We start from the raw sequence: 18,231 nt of genomic DNA, 5'->3' as shown, positions 1-18,231 counted from the left end.
ATCATGTGCTGAGAGGAAGCGTACTACACGCTGTACGCTGCTGACGATTGCAGGACCCACTCGGCGGAGTATAACCACGTGACCGGGCAGGCCAACACGGCTTCGCGTGCTGGTGTTCTGGCTCGCTGTGCGGGTCGTCTTGTCTCGCGAGCGCTCTTCTGAATGATTACGCAGTGAATGGCGTACCTATAGTATAGATAGCAGATTTCTTAAACACAAAGGCGGTGCTCCAGTTGAACAATCGACGGCAAGTGTCACAAGGATAGATGATTCGCCGGCAGCCAACGTCCTCCTCCTCCTGCATGTTAGGATTCGTAATAATTAAGGCGTGCTTTTCTATACAGTGCCATACTGCCACGTGTCGTTGCTCTACATTTTTTTTTTTTTTTTTGCAAGTGTTCGTTTTCACTGGATTATCGCTGTTATAAAGTTGGACGCTGAATTTATTGGACGCTGTCGCGAGTTCTGTGGCAAAGGATTGTCTGAAGGATTGTCTGATCGTATTGTCTGATGGGATTGTCTTATCCGATTGTCTGAAGAATTGTCTGAAGGATTGTCTGATCGGATCGTGTGAAGGATTGTGTGAATGATTGTCTGATAGGATTTGACGACCAACGAATGTGCTCGCCACTATCGTTGCAATTTCAGCGTTGCTTCTTTTCCTGGCCACAGGTTCGCCCAACGAAGATTTTTAGATTATAAATTCAGAGTTCTGGCAGTGTTTCATTTCTTCACAGTCGCTAAAACGTGAAATAGCGCGCGCAAGTGAATTTTGTAAATACAGTATCGTTTAGTCAAGTATGTTCGCTTTAGTTGAACGGCTCTTGCAGTGCGGTTCCGTTGGAACCTCCTCCTCTTCGCTAACGGAAAGTTGTGTTTCATGAACTGTTATTTTCAGGGTGACTCTGGAGGACCGCTCATGTGCCAGAAAGTGGACGGCCGGTGGTCGCTGGTAGGAGTGACCAGCAATGGCGATGGCTGCGGACGTCCAGGCAGGCCCGGCGTCTACACCAAAGTGATGCGCTACTTGCCCGTGGATTCACAACACCATGGGTGCGTACTCCACTCCAAGACTTCTGGGTGAACACAAAGGCGCGACCACGACTCGTAGTCAGAATACGAAATTGAAGGATATGCCCAGTATAAAGTAGTATGCCCGCGGTCAAGGATCGACCTTGGATAGGATGGGTCGAATCATGTCAGTGGTTCAGCTTTGAGATGACCTTATGTGGTGGCATGTTAAGTCTACCGCTGGACGTCCTGGAAAGTTTGCAACTAGGAAAGATGAAACTTTAGTTGTACAGCCTATACCGAAACTTTCGAGGCCACAGCGAATGTCACCAAAGGTGACATTCGCCACTGATGAACCATACAGTGGCGCCTCTATGGCATACTACTTACTGGCTCTAAAACAATTCGAGGGGTTATAGGACAAGTGCCCGTGTCACGCTCCTGACAACGTCACCTACTGTTTGTATGCGGCGCGTACTGGCAACCATGATGTTAAGTTACCTTCGTGCCACCAGATGTAACCGAATCGCAGAATGTAATCAAACCACGGAATGCAAGCCCTGCAAGCATGGAACGCAAGCTTAATGCGCACCGTTGGGCTAGTTATTATCGACTGCTTGTATCGCACTAAACGGAACATAAATAACCACATGTGAAGCAGACAGGACAAGCGTGGTCCCGTTGCCCTTGCTGCAGTGTTGTCCTTGGTTATCGCAATACAAACTGTAACGTACCAAGGAATGTGAGCAAATCACGGAGATGTAACCGAAATATTGCGCTGGGCAATCGATATTCGCAGAGAGCAACCCGGCACCCAAGCCACCGAGCGTGTGCAAGGGCGTGCGCTGCCGTCTCGGACGGTGCATCACCCAGGAACATCTGTGCGACGGCACCAAGGACTGCTTCGACGGTCGCGATGAGGAGGACTGTCCCATCGGCGGCGGCTGAAGTCGTCGATCGCCATCAAGTAGCAACCTGTGTTCAACCGTCGTGGTTTCGTTGCAAGGGCGCTTGCTTTTTTGGCCAAACTTGCACTGTGATAGATACACCCCCCTTTTTCTTTTCTTTCTTTTTGTTTAATTCCAAAACTTCCGTGTTTTGTGCCGCCGTGTATAGTCCTCGTCCCAGTCTTCGTCGTCCGTGGGCATTGTGTGTCTTCGGTGTCCCGTCCCCGCGTCGTGGTATTACTATATACACTAGTACAGGCGTCCACACTTCTGTCCAAAACACTTGGACAGTGTGCTGAAGAGCAAGTAAATCAATTTCTTGACACTGGTGCTCTGTTTGCGAGGCATTTAGAGAGCTTTTGAGCACCGCTAGCGCACTACCGAAACCGTTCGTGCAACCTGCGAGTTTTGGGCGTGCCATAACTAAGCTACGAATGCTGCTTGTGCGGCTTAGCTTAGCTATATAGCATGCGCATATGTGACAGGATGCGGAGAAAGCGAAGGTGCAGCGTTAACGGTGTGCTAAAGCTCGCTAATGCTTTTGAGCAGCGCCAACCACATGGACGCGTGGTGGCCACATAGTATTCACTCCGGTACCTCGAACCTCTTGTGGCTATTTGCTCTGCAGCGCAGCGCTCCAGCATTTTCTACAAGAACATTTGTGGATGTCTGTACGCACTTGTGTGTCAGGAAAACATCGTGCTACTCGGTGCCAACAGCTGCAGGAACACTCACGAAAAAGAAAAAGTGCACGACCTCAGCTCTGTATACCCCACCTGAAGGCTTTCTGCGTATGTGTTGTGAGAGATTTCTCCAATCGGACCGATATCAAGGGTACGAGGGCACTGTATACGTTTTCCAAGTGCGAGTCATCACCACCTCTCATCCTGTGCGGCACGGCTAATTCAATGTCGGCGTGATCTCCGCTCTAACGTACGTACACGTGTGATGCCGGGTAACTATACACTGCACTACTAACTGTACTGCGTTGTTTGGGGAAACCAGTTGTAACGCATTTTAGATTGCGCAAATGAAAACGCTCCAAGGCTAAAGTTGTGCGCTGCGGCCATAGAGCGCTATTAACCAATCTCGTAACAGCTTTAACAGCTGTCGTAACACATTATAACAAATAGCGCGCGGTCTGGTTCAAACGACGTTTTGAACACAACATCGAAAAGTCGCTTACTTGAAATCGCGTCGTGTTACATGCGTGACTTCAGTACGCCCCGCTTCCCTAATCCATCATGACATAGTACGTATCCAGGCAATAGCATAGCCATCCGCGCATCTTAACAGCTCGCCACATGCTCCTAGCTATATAGCGTCGTGCCGAAAGGCGGCGCCACTAACTCCACATGTGCATCGTTTACAACGCTCGCTGAACGCATCGTTCACGTAACACTTGTGTCGAACACGACAAACTCATCTTCGAGAGCAGCTAAACAAGGTTGGGAAGCGCAGAGCTCAATGAAAAGAACATCACGTTGCATTCCATATCGCTTTCCCTCTAGTCAGCCCGGGGCAACCCACTCAAACTTACTCACTAGGCTCACGTAATTTATGTGTTCACATTTCGATTAAATGGTCCGCGTAAAAGGTATGAATGCGTTTTGTGTGTTTCTGGTGTCGCTGTGATGTGTTTGAATAAAGAAAAAAAAAAGTGGTGACTGCCAACTGCGACTTGTTTTTTATGCTGAAGGTCACACAAAAAGCGAAAACCAGGGCCATTATTCACAAAGTAGCTCATACAACAGAGTTGTTCGTAAGAACAGACGCCGGCCTTATGAAACATCGTTTCAGCGCACAAATAAGCACCGACGAGAAGAGAAAGACAAGAACGCCGGACTTCAACTCTTATGAAACATCATTCCAGCGCACAAATAAACACGGACGAGAACATAAGGACAAGAACACCGGACTTCAACTTGTCCGGCGTTCTTGTTGTCTTTCTCTTCTCGTCCGTGTTTGTTTGTGCGCTGGAACGATGTTTCATAATGCTAATCACAACCAACTGTCCACGCTTAGAGACGCCGGCCAACCGTTATAGCGAACATTTTATTAGCATGAGCGGCCAGCCAACGATAGCTCTTACGAATGAAGGGCTATGTGAATTAAGCGTTATGATCCGATATTCACAGACAGTTCATACGGTACAGGAATTTGTGAAAAAGGGTTCGTATAAAAAATGTACTTGATATTGATGAAGCAGCGTACTGAAATAGAGATGTTTACGCACACATAAAAAAGGACATACATAGGCGCTGGACTGTAACTACAGTAGTTTCAATAGTAGCAGTACTTGATGTCCAGGGCATGTGTATGTCCTTTTTCATGTGTGCGTGAACGTGTCTACTTCAAGTACGCTGCCTTCATCAATATCATTGCTCGATCACCAAGTAGCCCATCAGTATATATTAAGTAAAGAATAGGCGCCGGCCAATCGTTATAGCGAACATATGTCATTAGCGTAGGCGGCCTGCTAGTGACATTTATTACGTATGAAAGAAACTGAATTAGGCCCTCATGACTAGCGTTCACAAACCAGTTCCTTAAGACTAAAGCTTCTCTTAAGAACAGACGCCAGTTAATCGTAATACCGAACAGTGTATTACCGAAAGTAGCCGGCCAACGAGAACCACGTCAATTCACAAAGCGTTTCCTTCATAAGTGTTTTCTTTACCATTGGACGCAAGCCTTCGCTAATGATGTGCTCAGCATCAGGATTGGGTGCAATTTTCTCTTACGAATATTTATTGCCTACAAACTTTTTTCTTTCCTTCTTTCTTTTTTTTTTTTTTTGAATACGAGCCTAGGTTTTTGCATGCTACACAAACTATCAAGAGAATAGGTGCATATAACACTACTGACTGAGAAAGGTATGATACGTCGAGTAGAGAAAGAGTCCTGCTGCACTGTTCAGATGTGCGGTCACGTGATAGCATAACTAACGAGAGGTCAGAAATTATATATCATAAGAAGCCAATGATGATAATAATTATCATTAATAATCATTAACATTAATAATAATCGCGCCCCTCGGTTCCTTTTCTTCTCGTATATATATATGCGTGTGTGTGACAAACCGCACAAGGACGGTGCCGTGCAATAGTGTGGTGAAGGAGAGGAAGAAGAAGAATAAAAGGCAGTGTTCGGGCGACCATGTTCGTCTTCGTCCGTAACCTCCTGCTCGCGTCACATATATATACGAGCGCATATATCTGCAATCCCGCCTAATTGTTAAGCTGAATATTTGACAAGCGACCAAGCTATGTTTCCGAAGTGCACTTAACCTGTCGTGGTGTCTTGCTGTCCTCGCTTGTCTCGTAGTCTCTACGAACACAATGCGTCCCAAGTCGTCAATTGTGCTATTCTGAACACTATTGTCAACATCAAGGCCTCAACGAAGCGAATTCTCCACAATGATGACCTACTCACAGACACCGAACTCGGACCTCTCAGCCTCCTACATTTTTCAATACCTGCCCAATGGTTCCCATGGTTTGCGGAGCCATTGTTCCGCAATGCTTGGGACCCACATGGTCCACCGCGGCGGCACCTCAGTTAAGAACTGACTAACCCAGCAACAAGTATTACTGGTACCACATACCAGTCATTGAAGCCCTGTTGTTGCTAGAGCATGGACAACTTAAGCTGGGCGCTGCTGCCACCTCGTGACCGATTCTTGCTTTCTGCATGGCGTGCGATCACATGCCAGGAACGATAGTTGACGTAACCCTAACCATGCGCGCTTCATAAGCTGTGTCCAACTACATGGAAAGTGGCACCCCCTCAGTGACCCCCGGTTTGTGTGTCACTGGGCTGGTATTGAAAAAATATAGAAGGCTATAGCTCGAGCATACTTCGGTACTGTATGGAGTCTCTGGGCGTGTCCTTAGGAAGCACTTATGGCTGCGGATGTACAAACGGCTTGTTCTCGGCCAAATGCTATTTATCGGGCCTGTGGAAAGGGCAAATTATATTCCAGTTCGAAACAATCCACAAAATGGCACTAGCTACCTAGCAGACGTCTGCTACAGTGCGGACACATCGGTCGCCAACAACACGCAGAAGACTGAACACACTTCACCGCATGTTCGTGTGCTTCATATTAAAGTCTGAAGTGACGACTGCTGGTGCGCGCCAGCTACGACACTTCTCAACCGGGTCAATTCCGGAATTTCCTTACAGTAGAATGCGCAGAACCATGGCCATGTATATGAAATCAATAAAACAAATCAATACACCCACTCCTCGCCCGTATGCCCTTGGATATATCACGTACGATTCAGATTGCGATGCCTGTGACATCTTGCGTTTATTTAGTTTACAGAAAATCGCTCTGCAATGTACTCAACATATTTTTAAGCGATAAGTTGCAGCTATACGATAGTGATGAGCAACACTGAAGAAATGCGAAAGCGTTAAGCATTTTTTTCTTTCTTTCTTGCTTTATCCGAAATAATCAGCGCTGCTGCAACACTTAAACCGCTCGCCATCGTCGCTAATTTCGCTCCCACGACATCATCCGCGAGATCCTGCTTGTTTGACACGGCTGCGACAGATCATACGTTTACATACAGAGTCCCGTTTCGGTTTATTAAACGGCGACGCAGCCGCCACTGTGAGCGCACTGCGAGTTCATGTGCTGCGTCACGGTGTGAAGGAAGAGATCTCCTTCCTTATACAGGCACAGGAGTCATCGCGCTCCGGCCCTGGCTGCCGGAGGCTGGCGCGTATAAAGCGACGCGCAGGGAGTCAGGACGCTGTTGAACACCGCCGGGTTTCCAAATTCATCATCCCGTCATGTTGTGATTGGCGCAAAGTGCAAACATGGCGGAATCAGACAATTTGCCGGAATTTGAGTGCCCAGAAACAGCGCTAGAGTGTATTCTAGTACACTCTAACATCGCCCCATGTCGAATGTTAAACGGCTGCGCCGAAAGTAGAGTGTACTACCGAAAGTGCTCCCGAGACTTCCGGTACGATATTTCCGGTATACAAGACTTCCGGTATACAAGACTTCGCGCGCTGCGGTGGCGCCAGCTACCGGTCACGGCGGGCTTTACGGTCTTCGCACGGAGCCCATCAGGAAGAAGATGCTCGACCGCCTGGGCCCGATGAGGATCATGAAGGGCCGGTTAACCGCGAAGTGAGTGATGTCGCCCATCCCGGGCCCGCCCCCGGCCACGTAGTCAGTCCCGGGCGACGTGGACCCCGTGCCTTCTTCGTTCACATGCAGAAAGGCGCCGTGGAAGACGTCCGACAGGTTGGGACTTCCGGTCTCGAAGATGCCCGAAAGGTTGGCCCGCGCCGTGAACAGCTCGCGGACGCCCATGGCGCCGAGGGCGTCGCGCAGCCTCAGGCTCTGCTGCACCACGAACTTTGGCAGCTTGAGCATCACGTTGGGCCTCTCGCGCAGGCCGTGCAGCAGGTCCGATAGCCGGGCCGCGGTCAGGTTCTGCTCAAGCGTGCGCAGCCCGCCCATCTCGTCCGGAAGGAGGAAGATCATCGCGGTCTTCCCACCCAGGTGCGGAATCTCGAGCGCGGTGGCCTGCAGCTGGTCGCAGTGGGACATGGCGAACGAGTGCATCTGCGTCATCATGTCCACGCGAACCACGGTCTCGGAGTCCACGTAGAATTCGTCGGGCCCCGTGAACACCGGCTGCGTGAGGTCGGCATGCGGCCTATATTGAAGGCTTCTACGTCAATTACACTAGCGGATCCACAAAAAAGAGGATTTCGATGTGGGCGAAATGCGAAAACACCCATGTACTTAAGGTTTAGGTGCACGTTAAAGAAACCCAGGTGGTCCAAATTATTCCGGAGTCCCCCACTACGGCGTGCCTCAGAATCAGATCGTGGTATTGGCACGTAAAACCCCACAATTTTTTTTTAAGAGGACGGGGATATGGGGGAGGAGATGAGGCAGCTCAGAACCCTGGGCCACCCGTTTCAATAAAACAGGGGCGCCATTTCATCATCATCTGCCGGGGTAGAGGGAGCCGGGGTCGTTACAGGCATAGGTATATGCATTACAGAGATAGTGGCTTTAATGAAAACAACAAATATAGAGAAATTGAAAATACTGTAGGATACAACAGACATATATAGCAGGCCAGGTGACTATTTGTCGCCGTCTAGTTTAAAGGGGGATGCCATAATTTCATCTGCCGTCGACGGCTATACGGTCAGGTACAAGCTAAATGTATTCAAAGAAAATGGAATGCAGTGCTGGGCGAATTGCACCGATCGTATACTTATATACACGGTACTTTTTTGAGGATTTATACCTGGAAGGGCGACTCCCAGGCGCCGTAGAAGTATGCGGCGCTGACGAGAGCCAGCACTGTGCCGGGGCCGATGCTGTCGGCGGCCAGGAGTTCGCGCACCGTGTTGGCCGTAAGGCGGGCCACGTGCTCGTTGGCCTCGGCGCGCACCTCGCGGTGATGCTCGGCGAAGCCTACGGAGCGCACGGTGCCGTCGCCGTACGTGTCTCGCAGGAAGGAGAGGTAGCCCTCGAGCACGTGGTACTGCCGGTCGGCGTACATGCGGTTCGTCACCTCGAAGGTGACCTTCAGCGCTCGGCTCGCGGTCTGCGCCAGCTGCGCGGCGAACTGGCCGTGGACCTGGTCGTCGTCGCGCACGTGAAGCGCCGACGCCAGCTCCTGAAGATCAGAGTTATACGGACGCTGCAGTGGACGGGACATACGATGCGCGTTGTCGTTTTTATGCGAGGCATTCTTTGCCTCTTGCCAGGCACTTGGCAGTAGGTACATGTATAGGTGGTGCCTGTCTCGCCTCGATTCCGGCATCTTCAAAAATTCAAGGGCACTTAGGTATCCCTACGTGGATGAATGCGAAAGCATTGCGACGTCTCTCCGATGACGACTCGGCCTCGCTCGCTACTTGCGTGGACGTCCAAAGGAGCCGAGGGCGCAGCTACTGAAGTGAAACGCTTGCGGCGGACGCTATGCGCGAAGGCGATCTTTCTGGTTCTTATTTTCTTCCCCAGCACGGCCGGCGCCGCCGCTGAGGTGATCGCCATCTGGTGGTGCTTCAAGGAAGCCAGCGCCCACGCGACGCGCGCCTCCCGTTGATCGGCTGTGAGCACGTGACTTTTTGTACCATCTCCGGGGGCGCCGCCGAATTTTCCGCTTCATGAGCCATATAATGCTTTCGCATTAATAAATATTACGCGTCTGATGACGGTTGGATCGAACAAAGAACCCCCGGCACTGAAGCCCATTGCCTCATCTATTATGCCACAGACACGTGCATAATTATCTCGTGCCAAGGCCAACTAGCGTTATCAGACAATTGGCACTTGTGCCATGACACACAGCAACAAAAAAATAGCATGTGAGCGGGCGCCACAAACACAGGAATGGAATGCGCGTATTGTAGCCCCTTCGGGTACTGCACACGTCAAAACGAAAAAAGCTTGTAACGCGTTCCTTCGCCGGAGTACATTAGATTAGTGGCCATGTCATCGCCCGTCGCAGTTGTGCTCATCGTCGCCTAGCTGCTGTCGTCGCATACAAACACGCTAGTCCATCTGACAATGCTCTGCAGAACACCAAACGTATCTGGATAGCCAGCTACCTGCAAAACGAATCGCATAAGATCGATTCCCAGTCTAATCTGCATAATTATTTTCTTATGGTTAATTACCTTTTAGTGTAAATGCGCTGCGCTGGTGAGAAACGGAAGCAAACGAAAGCAGCTAAATGAGGACCATTTCCCTCCTAATTAATTGTCCTAGCGTGACCCGAAATTTTCTCTCATTTCGATTTGTACCGAAAATTTAAAATTCGCGAAGCGGCATTTGGCCTTAGTGGCCGCTGAATTCTTTGCGAACGTAAAGCACTACGTACTGTTACATGCATACGTGGGAAAAGGGTTTAGCCCGACTGTAGCTCGCATCTGCAATACGATGTCGATATTCGGCTCTGAATCTCGGCCCACCTCAATTGGAGACATATTGATTTATTTCCGGACTTGGGGATTTCGCCGGGATGTACGTGTCGCGACGTCATGACACAGGCGGTGGCCTCGTGGGAGCATAACACAGCTGGTGGCCACGTGGGCGCAAAGCATAGCGACGTTTTGGCGCTATAGCTCCGGCTCGCTCGCTCGGTCTTCTGCGCCGCTATTCATTGCTAGTCCCGATGCAGTACGCATATAACAGACCAGCGAGCGAGTGACAAATTGTCGCGATGCCCTGCTCCCGCGTGACCACCTTCTGTGGTCACTCTCTCTGACCTCGCTACGCCATGCAGCTCCCGGAAAACTAAACCCAAAGCTGGTTCGTAGAAAGTTGCTTTAATAGTAAAGTATTTACGGCACTGCATGGCCGCGATATTCTTTCTTCTAAGGTTTCGACGTCCAGGACCTTGAATTCACGCCGAAATATGAAAAGTCGGAAATGTCATGCTTATGGTGGGCTAGCATACCTTGGCCGTGCGGCAGCGGGCGCCCGCCAGGGTCATGGACAGAGCGGCAGCCACTGCGAACGGCGAGAATGCCAGGTTGTCCGGGGCCACCGCAGTGGTCACACCGTCCTTGTCGTTGCCAATGCTGATGCTAGTGGCGGACTCCTGTTGACTCCCAGCATTACCGGTGGCAAGCGACAGCTGCCGGTAGAGGTCCACGGCGAAGCTCAATATCGAATGTTCGAGCGAGCGCGAGTGCACGGCCGCCGCGGGGCTGGTCAACTCGGAGACGGCGCGCGAAGGCGGTTGCTGTTCCCGGTCCAGTGGGTTGCGCGGCGCACGGGAGGAGCCGAACGGGTAGAGGTTCTGGAAGAACTGTCGCATCGCTAACTATGATGGCGACCGGCCCAAGAGTTTGCTTCTGCTTCTGCCCTTCCGGCTCGCGCTGGCACGCGTTCGCGTGCTTGCCAGCTGATGATGACGATGATCTTAGTCTTTGACACGTACCCACTCACGGATTTTGGCCAAGAGTCTGGCAGACCTTACATATGTGCTATGCGAATAAATTCATAAATCCGTCATTTTATGCATAAGTGAGTAAAATCCAGCTGTCTTTCCCTTCTAACCTTCCTTCGGTTCCTTACGGAGGAAATTGCGGTTATACACTGGAAGCCCGTCAAGGGGCTTCCAGTGTATAACCGTAATGTGTTATAACCGCAGTGTTCTACCGTAATAATGTTAAAATTTAGTTAGCGGTGACAGCCCACAGTGAGATCGGCCCCGTCCTCCTTTTTGATGCTATTTACCATGGATCCGTTCCTACTTTCGATCTGTGAAAGAGAGAGAGATAGAGCGATTGTGGGGAGGTAGAGACGTTATTTCACGCAGCCCTTTAGGAATCATAGCTCAGCGCCTTGTGGAAGGAGGGGACATCTGTCAGTCCTTACATTGACAGTTTAATTAACGTGGTCGCGGAAACCGGGCGGTTTGCTTGCCTAGCTGCGAACTCGCTACTTTCTTTCTCAGTGACCCAAGAGAAAGTTGTGATATGAGAGAAAAAAAAAAGAAAAAAAAATATATAAAGAGACTTCACGGTCACAGGCAGCATCGCGCCATGCCGTATATATAGCCATGCATCGCCCGATGAAGGTCCTTCCCAGACAACACAAAACATCCCGTGGAAATATCCGAACGTCCTAGCTTTTTATGGAACGTACCGAGCACGTCCGCAACACCATGCTCACGATGAATTTTAAACACATCTACTGCTGGACTTATCGCGAACCTAACTTGACATATATCCGAGCAACATCCTCAGCAGGATGTTCTCAGGACTTTTCTTCCAGGCGTGTTGATTTGGGAGCTTCATGCTTGCCCGAACGAAATTGAGTATGGTCAAAAACGAAATGCAAAGGGCACACTGCAAAAAAAAAAGCTTATTTGTAGACTATTTTGTTTTGAACACTTATTATTATTATTACGTTAATATTATTGGTGGTGGTGTCCAAAGCACACCTTCCACCGACGGTTCTCTTTAAGTAGCAAAGGCAGATCTCGAAGGCTATGCTCTTGCAAATGCATAGGTGGTGCTGCACCTGAGGTAGTTCGTTTGATACCGAACCGCTTTCTAATCGCAGAAAGAAACAAAGACGCAAAATTTCTGAGCACATGAAAGTGCACAAATATCAAAATGGAACCCTACAATATGGGTTCTCACATCCAAGTTGCATCACACATATATTAACCAAATTTGTAAGTGATTAATTGCCCTCTAACTACAGTGTCCAACAGTAGTGCCTTGGAACACGTCCTCACATCATCCTCCAATGATGTACCTGGTACGTTCTCCGTATCTACTAGGGACGGACAAATGGACCTGATCAGGAGCATTTTGGATTAGTGGAGGACATCCTTAGGATGTACGAATGTCCTGATACCGACATCCCACAGACTTATTACTGAGGATGCCTTTGCGATGTCTGGGTTACCATCCAGGAAATAGACCGTAAGTGCCAGCGTGTCAACTGCCCGGCATTTCTGTACGGCAAGGGTGCGACCTCATAGCCGAATGTGGTGTTTGCTGGCTTGTCGGGTCATGCAGTCTTGAGTGCCTCTTTTATGCGCCATAAATGTTGCCTTTCCACATGATCTCGGGCACTATTGTCTACGACTGCGGCAATGTGGAGTTGCACGTCACGTACCTGCGCATGGCGTGTCGCTACCACAGGTCACTACATCGCTTCAATGCTAATTGCATTATCTTCTATCCCTTCTTGCTGCGTGGCACAGCCATGTTGGTGGTTTTACGCACACTTCGTTTCACGGGAATCTCCAAGCTAGCCTTAGCAACAAGCAGCACTGTCACGCAGCGGCAACACCAGTGACGTCGCTTCTACTGGCGGGAAGAGTGGCCCTTCCGAGAAGAAAGGCGTACAGTCTCTCGGATAAATCAGCCATCTTCACAGCGAACATACAGACATGACAAACACTGTACCATAGTGACTGTACGATATACACAGCGCTCACCGCTGCACTGTTCTTGCTCAAGTTTTGCAGAAATATTGCGTCAGTACACCTTTAACTCTTTTGTGGCCGCTAGAAATGTGCCCATTTTTGGTGCTTTTATGCTTTAACGTTTTATTTCAAGACGAAGTAGTGGCCAACGTACACCGTGATAAAATAAAATTATAGCCAGATCACTAGCGATTAGAATGGATGTAAAACGGTAATAATTGCTCAGTTTTTGAGAATTCTTATGTGAAACTAGGAACACGAATGAAAGTAATAATTAACTATTTTTAGTGCAAGTACCGAGAGCAAAAAAAAAAAACAATCTGAAATATACAAAATACGTAGCTGGTTTCTAGCTCCTAACTTTTGTAAGCCCGATCATGCAAAAAGATTATGAAAATTGGTTGGCGCCAATATTAACCATGGTACGACTTGCATAAAATTTACGTAACAATGGAAGCCCTTGTCAAATCAACTAACATTAACAAAACCCACATTTATACTGGCATCTTCAGCGTAGTTCGGCAACTCAAACCAGCAACAAAGGCGCTGCGTTCACATGTCCTAATGTGTGAAGATACCTGTTCACTGGGTGCAGGCACAAGGTCATAATGACCTTGCAGACCACAATGCTCACTCTTTCTCGCCACCTGTAACTCCTCCTCTTTTGTTTCCTTCTGACCCCTGCTCTGTCCTCATTGCCCAAATATTGCACTAAGTACAACGAAGTGGCCAAATATTGCACTAAGTGCGACCAAGGGCTGCACTAAGTGCTCTCCTTAGTTAGCAGGATATTGCTCTGTCTACCGGCTATGCTTCAATCATTCTGTATTGATCAAAAGGATGCAGGCTTTTGCTTTCAATAAGCGGGGACAGTATGCGTAAGCAGTTGACCCCTTACTCAGATTATCCATATTTGTTAGCATCCCGAGTTGTTAATGCCTACTGCCTTGAAAAGCACAACGCAAGGTTTTTGTGGAAGTTCTTTTCCATTTCTTGGAAGATGTAACATTTCAAGCGTGCTTGCTTGTGCTAAGGAGAGTAACCCTGAAAAGTAACCTACACATTCATGACTACAATACAATGAACACCTTGTGGATTTCCTTGTTCTGAGAGAAAGCCATCAGCACTGTTTTATTGCACCAGTTTGTATCGTAGTGCTTGGTGAATGGTTACAGCTTGTTTAAAATAAGCTGTGGACGAAATACACATTGCACAACAGTATGGCGAAGTTCATAAAAGGCAGGAGTGTGATGAGCAATCGCTGTGTAAATAATAACTATTATATGCTATGGTGGCTTTTTGTTTCTCGTTGAATGCCTGCAAAATGTCACAGGGTGGATAGCACATGAAAGAGACAGTGGATGGCAGAGGAGGAGGGGGGGGAGGCGCTAAAGGAAATTGGCCCCACTAGTGAAATGCTCTCAACACGTTTATGCATCCTCTTAAACATAGAGAAGCTCAGCACCACAATCAAATTTCTGGCTCGTCAATGAATTCTAATTTTATTCGTTCTTGAGCCACAACTGCGTGCTATCTTGTCCAGGGAAACATATGAAAGCAGGTTCACACATTTTAACAGATCCAGCTAGCATGTGTACACTAATGCTTTTCTTACTGTAGGCCTCTTGACAGCCGCCCCTATGCACAAGAAAAGTTCAGCATCACTTTTTTTTTTTTTTCTTGCTTGCTGACATCAACAAAATTCTCCGCGACACAAAGAACAAACTCACAGCCTTTTCACCCTAGCTCTCGGCCTTTGCTGCTTCATCCTTTGCTTCAGCAGCTTCCTTTCCAGCCTGTTCCTCAGCAAGCGCAGCACGCCGGTTCCTCCAGGCCTTCATATAGACTTTTGGGTGCACGCTTGTGTATCCTGCCAAACCTAAGAGCATGCCTGCTCCCGGACTCGTCTTGGCTCCCTGCCCGAACCAGTAGTTCAGCCGGTCAAAGTTGATGGCCACTAACTTCTCGTTACGCTCGTTGGGCATCGGGTCAAAGGAACCGATCTGCTCAATAGTGTCCGTGTCCCGCGGCCGTCGCCGTAGTCGTGCTGCCACAAGGTGGTAGAAGGGTCGATTTGCACAGCCTTTCAGCAGCAGTTGGATACGCACGCTTCGGACACGCTGGGTTACGCCTGTCAGAAAAACAAAAATGATGATGATTAGTGAGGTTTAATAGCACAGCCACAAACAAAAATTTCTTGTGTTTAGAAAACACTGGGAATTTTTTTATTGAGCGCAGGTGAGTTTGCATGTACTGTCTCTTTACAGGTCAAACAGGCTGGCATTAAATGTGCTCAGCTGTCTCGGAAGCCTCTTCAATAAACAATTAGCCAAAAAAAAAAAAAAAACGGCTAAGAAAACTGTGTATACGCCCTCAATATTGCAATACTTGTTTAAGGAACCAAAAATGTGTTCAGAGGTAGGCAAGACATGCTTAACAGTTATGCCAGAAATCGGCACATGATGCAAAAGCTAGCAACTCTGCCAATGCAGCACGAGCAACAATGAGTATAATGGGTTGAGTATCACTTCACAAGATAGTAGGCCCTGGTTTCCGAATTTAGAAACTCGGGCACCCTGATTACAGCTTTAGAAGAGTAGCTGTTAATAAACTTCATGCATTGATTTCCAACCCACTAAAGGTATTATGATGGAACAATCGAATCCTTCACAACCAATTTCTCGTTCCTACTGTTCATCGGTCTTCAGCATCATCGCACGCTTTAAGCCAGCATCCACAGGGCCCAAGTTCCGCCGATTTAGAAAAATTCGAAGAGGTCTTGACTCTTAAACTCGTGTGTGAGACTCAGTCGACACACGAGTATCAACTCCTCACGGTGTTTCGACAGTTGCCTCTCGCCAACACGGTGCTTTCGCGAGCAATTGCTATGCGACTTTTGCAATCCGAACGACGCTGTCGCGCAAGAAGACGACGGATCATGCCTTCACAACTGCCTCGCGCATCAGTTTCAGATCGAGTAACCACTGTAAACTGGCAAGTAATAAGTGCACAAACCAGTCACCTTAAAAACTTACACACTTCACGGTGTGGCTTTTGCTCAGTATTCATCTTGCAGCCGTGTAAGCTCCCTACACAAATACGGCACGCAAAGACGTGTAATTGAGGTTATAAGTCACTGGGAAAGCTGAGAAAGATGCTTTAGTGACAGATCGGCAAAACCATGGAAGTGAACTTCGACTGCTTTGGTTAAAATAAGACATTACATCGCTGTAATCTAAACTTTCGTGACAGTTCTAGTCCCGCCCATACCACGGATCGACAGTCAAGTTAGCGTGAACGCCGATTTCGAGAGCATTTTACCATGCTTCAGAAAGGCGCTTAGACAGATGTCGTCCCGAGTCGCTGCATCCAAAAGAATTAAAACAAGAAATGTAGAAGAAATCTTAGACTACAGGCGCGGAGTTACTGGTATCTTTCAAAGGAAACTCGTGAAACTAGCAGAAATCACTCGATAGCGTGGTGCGAGCACGTAGCTTGCTAAGAGTTTGTATGCAGCAGTGGTCAACAATAATAAGGAACATGCAGTATAAAATGCGTATACACACCTGCCATGATAATGGATGTTTGTGCAAAGGGCAAAAACTACAAATTTGTTGTATTATTATTTCCAGCAACACACTTCGCAGCTTTTTGCAACCGCCATGTGCTAGCGCGCCGTACAGCTAGCGACACTAGCGGCAAAGTGGCAAAGCTGTATCGGCGTTATATACAGAAATAGACAATGCAAAAACCAAAATACCTTTGTCATTTCAAGCAAGAATTACCACGAAGGTATTGTCACCAATTTATTATTTTATATAATGTCAATATAATTTATGCGCGTTAGCTATTTCAGTTTCGGTTTCGAAAGCACTCTCGATTCAGAAACGACAAGAAAACTATATTCTTTGAGAATATGCTTTGAGCCCAGCCCCATCTCGTGTGCTTCTTTATTCTATGATCTCGTGCTTGAAAGCAGAAGCAATGCAGGGCGCATGTCTTGCCAAGATGCGCCGAAGTGCAAAGTTTAATGAGAAGAGGTCCCTGCACGTTGCCAAGAGTCACTGGAAAACCTGGAAGGCACGGATGCGAGATCAATTCAGTGTCCACTGTTTCATAGTGCTAAAGCTCGAGCAAACGCCTCGCCAAACAGCCAATTCCAGGGTAGATGTAGATGTGAACTAGTACACTCTAATGTGAACCCTTGGGTTTAGTCAAGGAGGTTTATTTAAACTTCCTTGGATTTAGTGGCAAATGCCCACGCCAAGAACTGGGTCGTTTCAATGCGAACTTGACCTGCGCCAATAACTGCGCGTACTCGACTACTCGCACCATCTTGCACCGCGCATTTTCTCAAGCGGCCTACCACCGAAGATGCGCTTGTTTCACCAACCTTGGTTGCATTGACAGACCAGAGGCGTTGGACAGACTATGGCAATGCAATTCGTGTACTATTCTCCGAGCAACTGAAGAAAAAAAAAGAAGTTTGTAAAAATAATTCAATTCCGCTAACACTGCACCTTTTTCGATGCAATGCTTCAGTGACTTGGATCAAGCGTTTGAAAGGCATTTAACAAAACAGAGGAATTCACTTTATTGAATGATCAGTCTTTCGTATTCGTAGCCCTGTACGGGTAACAATGGGACAGCAGTTTTGTCTATGCTATGGTAGTCGCGCACACCACCGCTTTATTAGAGTGAACTATTTTTTATATGTACTCTTTCATGCGCTCCATTCATGCTAGAGCTAATCATCTCTTCGAAGTGACGTGATAACGTTGAATCAAGGTTTGTACTAGCCTAATTAACACTATTCCACACACAGACTATTTTGATTGTCCAGTTGGAATTATCTTGAATGGCGCATCATTCATGAAGACGCGTGCTTGAAAGATATACATAGTTCTCTGCTGGCTGAATGCTACAGAGGTAGCATTTGACGTTTTATTTTTATCATATTCAGGTGCAATAAATGGCTGCTCCATACAGAATAAACAAGAATATGGTGATGCATGACCACAAGATGGATAGCTCAAGTGGAAGCAGTGGTGGTGCCACATACGAGGCCAATGACCCAGCACTGGATTCATGTGGCTGTAGTTCTGTCCTCCTGTGAAAAATTTGAATCCATCTTTGCTTCCATTTAAACGCATTTTTCTGATCCAACATCATTGCATGTGATGCTGGATCATATGCACGCAAGAGCACTGAGCTCATTCAAAGGGGAAAAACATGGGACACTTGAGCTGTCGCACTAAGGCTAACTGAAGATACTGCTCGAGCAGTGAAATGTTGACACAAGCACTGTCGTACATTATTGTGCAGAT

At 47.9% G+C, this 18,231-nt stretch overlaps 3 protein-coding genes across 3 annotated transcripts in view; 1 reads left to right on the top strand and 2 right to left on the bottom strand.

Annotated features, from left to right (window-relative positions):
• The window catches only part of LOC119462121 (uncharacterized), a 107,122-nt gene extending 104,378 nt beyond the window's left edge, over positions 1-2,744 (top strand). Inside the window, 3 exon segments of the mRNA XM_049671953.1 lie at positions 899-1,030; positions 1,032-1,053; positions 1,811-2,744. Coding sequence (XP_049527910.1) covers positions 899-1,030; positions 1,032-1,053; positions 1,811-1,959 — 303 coding nt within the window. The 3' untranslated portion in view covers positions 1,960-2,744.
• Positions 2,745-5,175: 2,431 nt separating this feature from the next.
• Positions 5,176-10,827, bottom strand: LOC119461198 (leukocyte elastase inhibitor). The gene is made up of 3 exons (XM_037722419.2): positions 10,412-10,827; positions 8,249-8,623; positions 5,176-7,620 (listed from the first exon to the last, which is right to left on the bottom strand). Exons 1-3 carry the CDS (start codon positions 10,772-10,774, stop codon positions 7,021-7,023), a joined length of 1,338 nt encoding a protein of 445 aa, XP_037578347.1. The 5' UTR covers positions 10,775-10,827; the 3' UTR covers positions 5,176-7,020.
• A 3,488-nt stretch (positions 10,828-14,315) lies between these two features.
• Positions 14,316-16,621, bottom strand: LOC119461199 (probable 28S ribosomal protein S16, mitochondrial). Its single transcript, XM_037722420.2, has 2 exons — positions 16,471-16,621; positions 14,316-15,035 (listed from the first exon to the last, which is right to left on the bottom strand). The coding sequence occupies exons 1-2, from the start codon at positions 16,475-16,477 to the stop codon at positions 14,647-14,649; spliced, it is 396 nt and encodes a 131-aa protein (XP_037578348.1). The 5' UTR covers positions 16,478-16,621; the 3' UTR covers positions 14,316-14,646.
• Between the last annotated feature and the right edge of the window lie 1,610 nt (positions 16,622-18,231).

The sequence above is a fragment of the Dermacentor silvarum genome, chromosome 8 (genome assembly GCF_013339745.2).
Source record: "Dermacentor silvarum isolate Dsil-2018 chromosome 8, BIME_Dsil_1.4, whole genome shotgun sequence".
Taxonomy (NCBI): domain Eukaryota; kingdom Metazoa; phylum Arthropoda; class Arachnida; order Ixodida; family Ixodidae; genus Dermacentor; species Dermacentor silvarum.
Note: the sequence above shows the minus strand (reverse complement) of the source record. Positions and strands in the feature narration are given on the sequence as shown.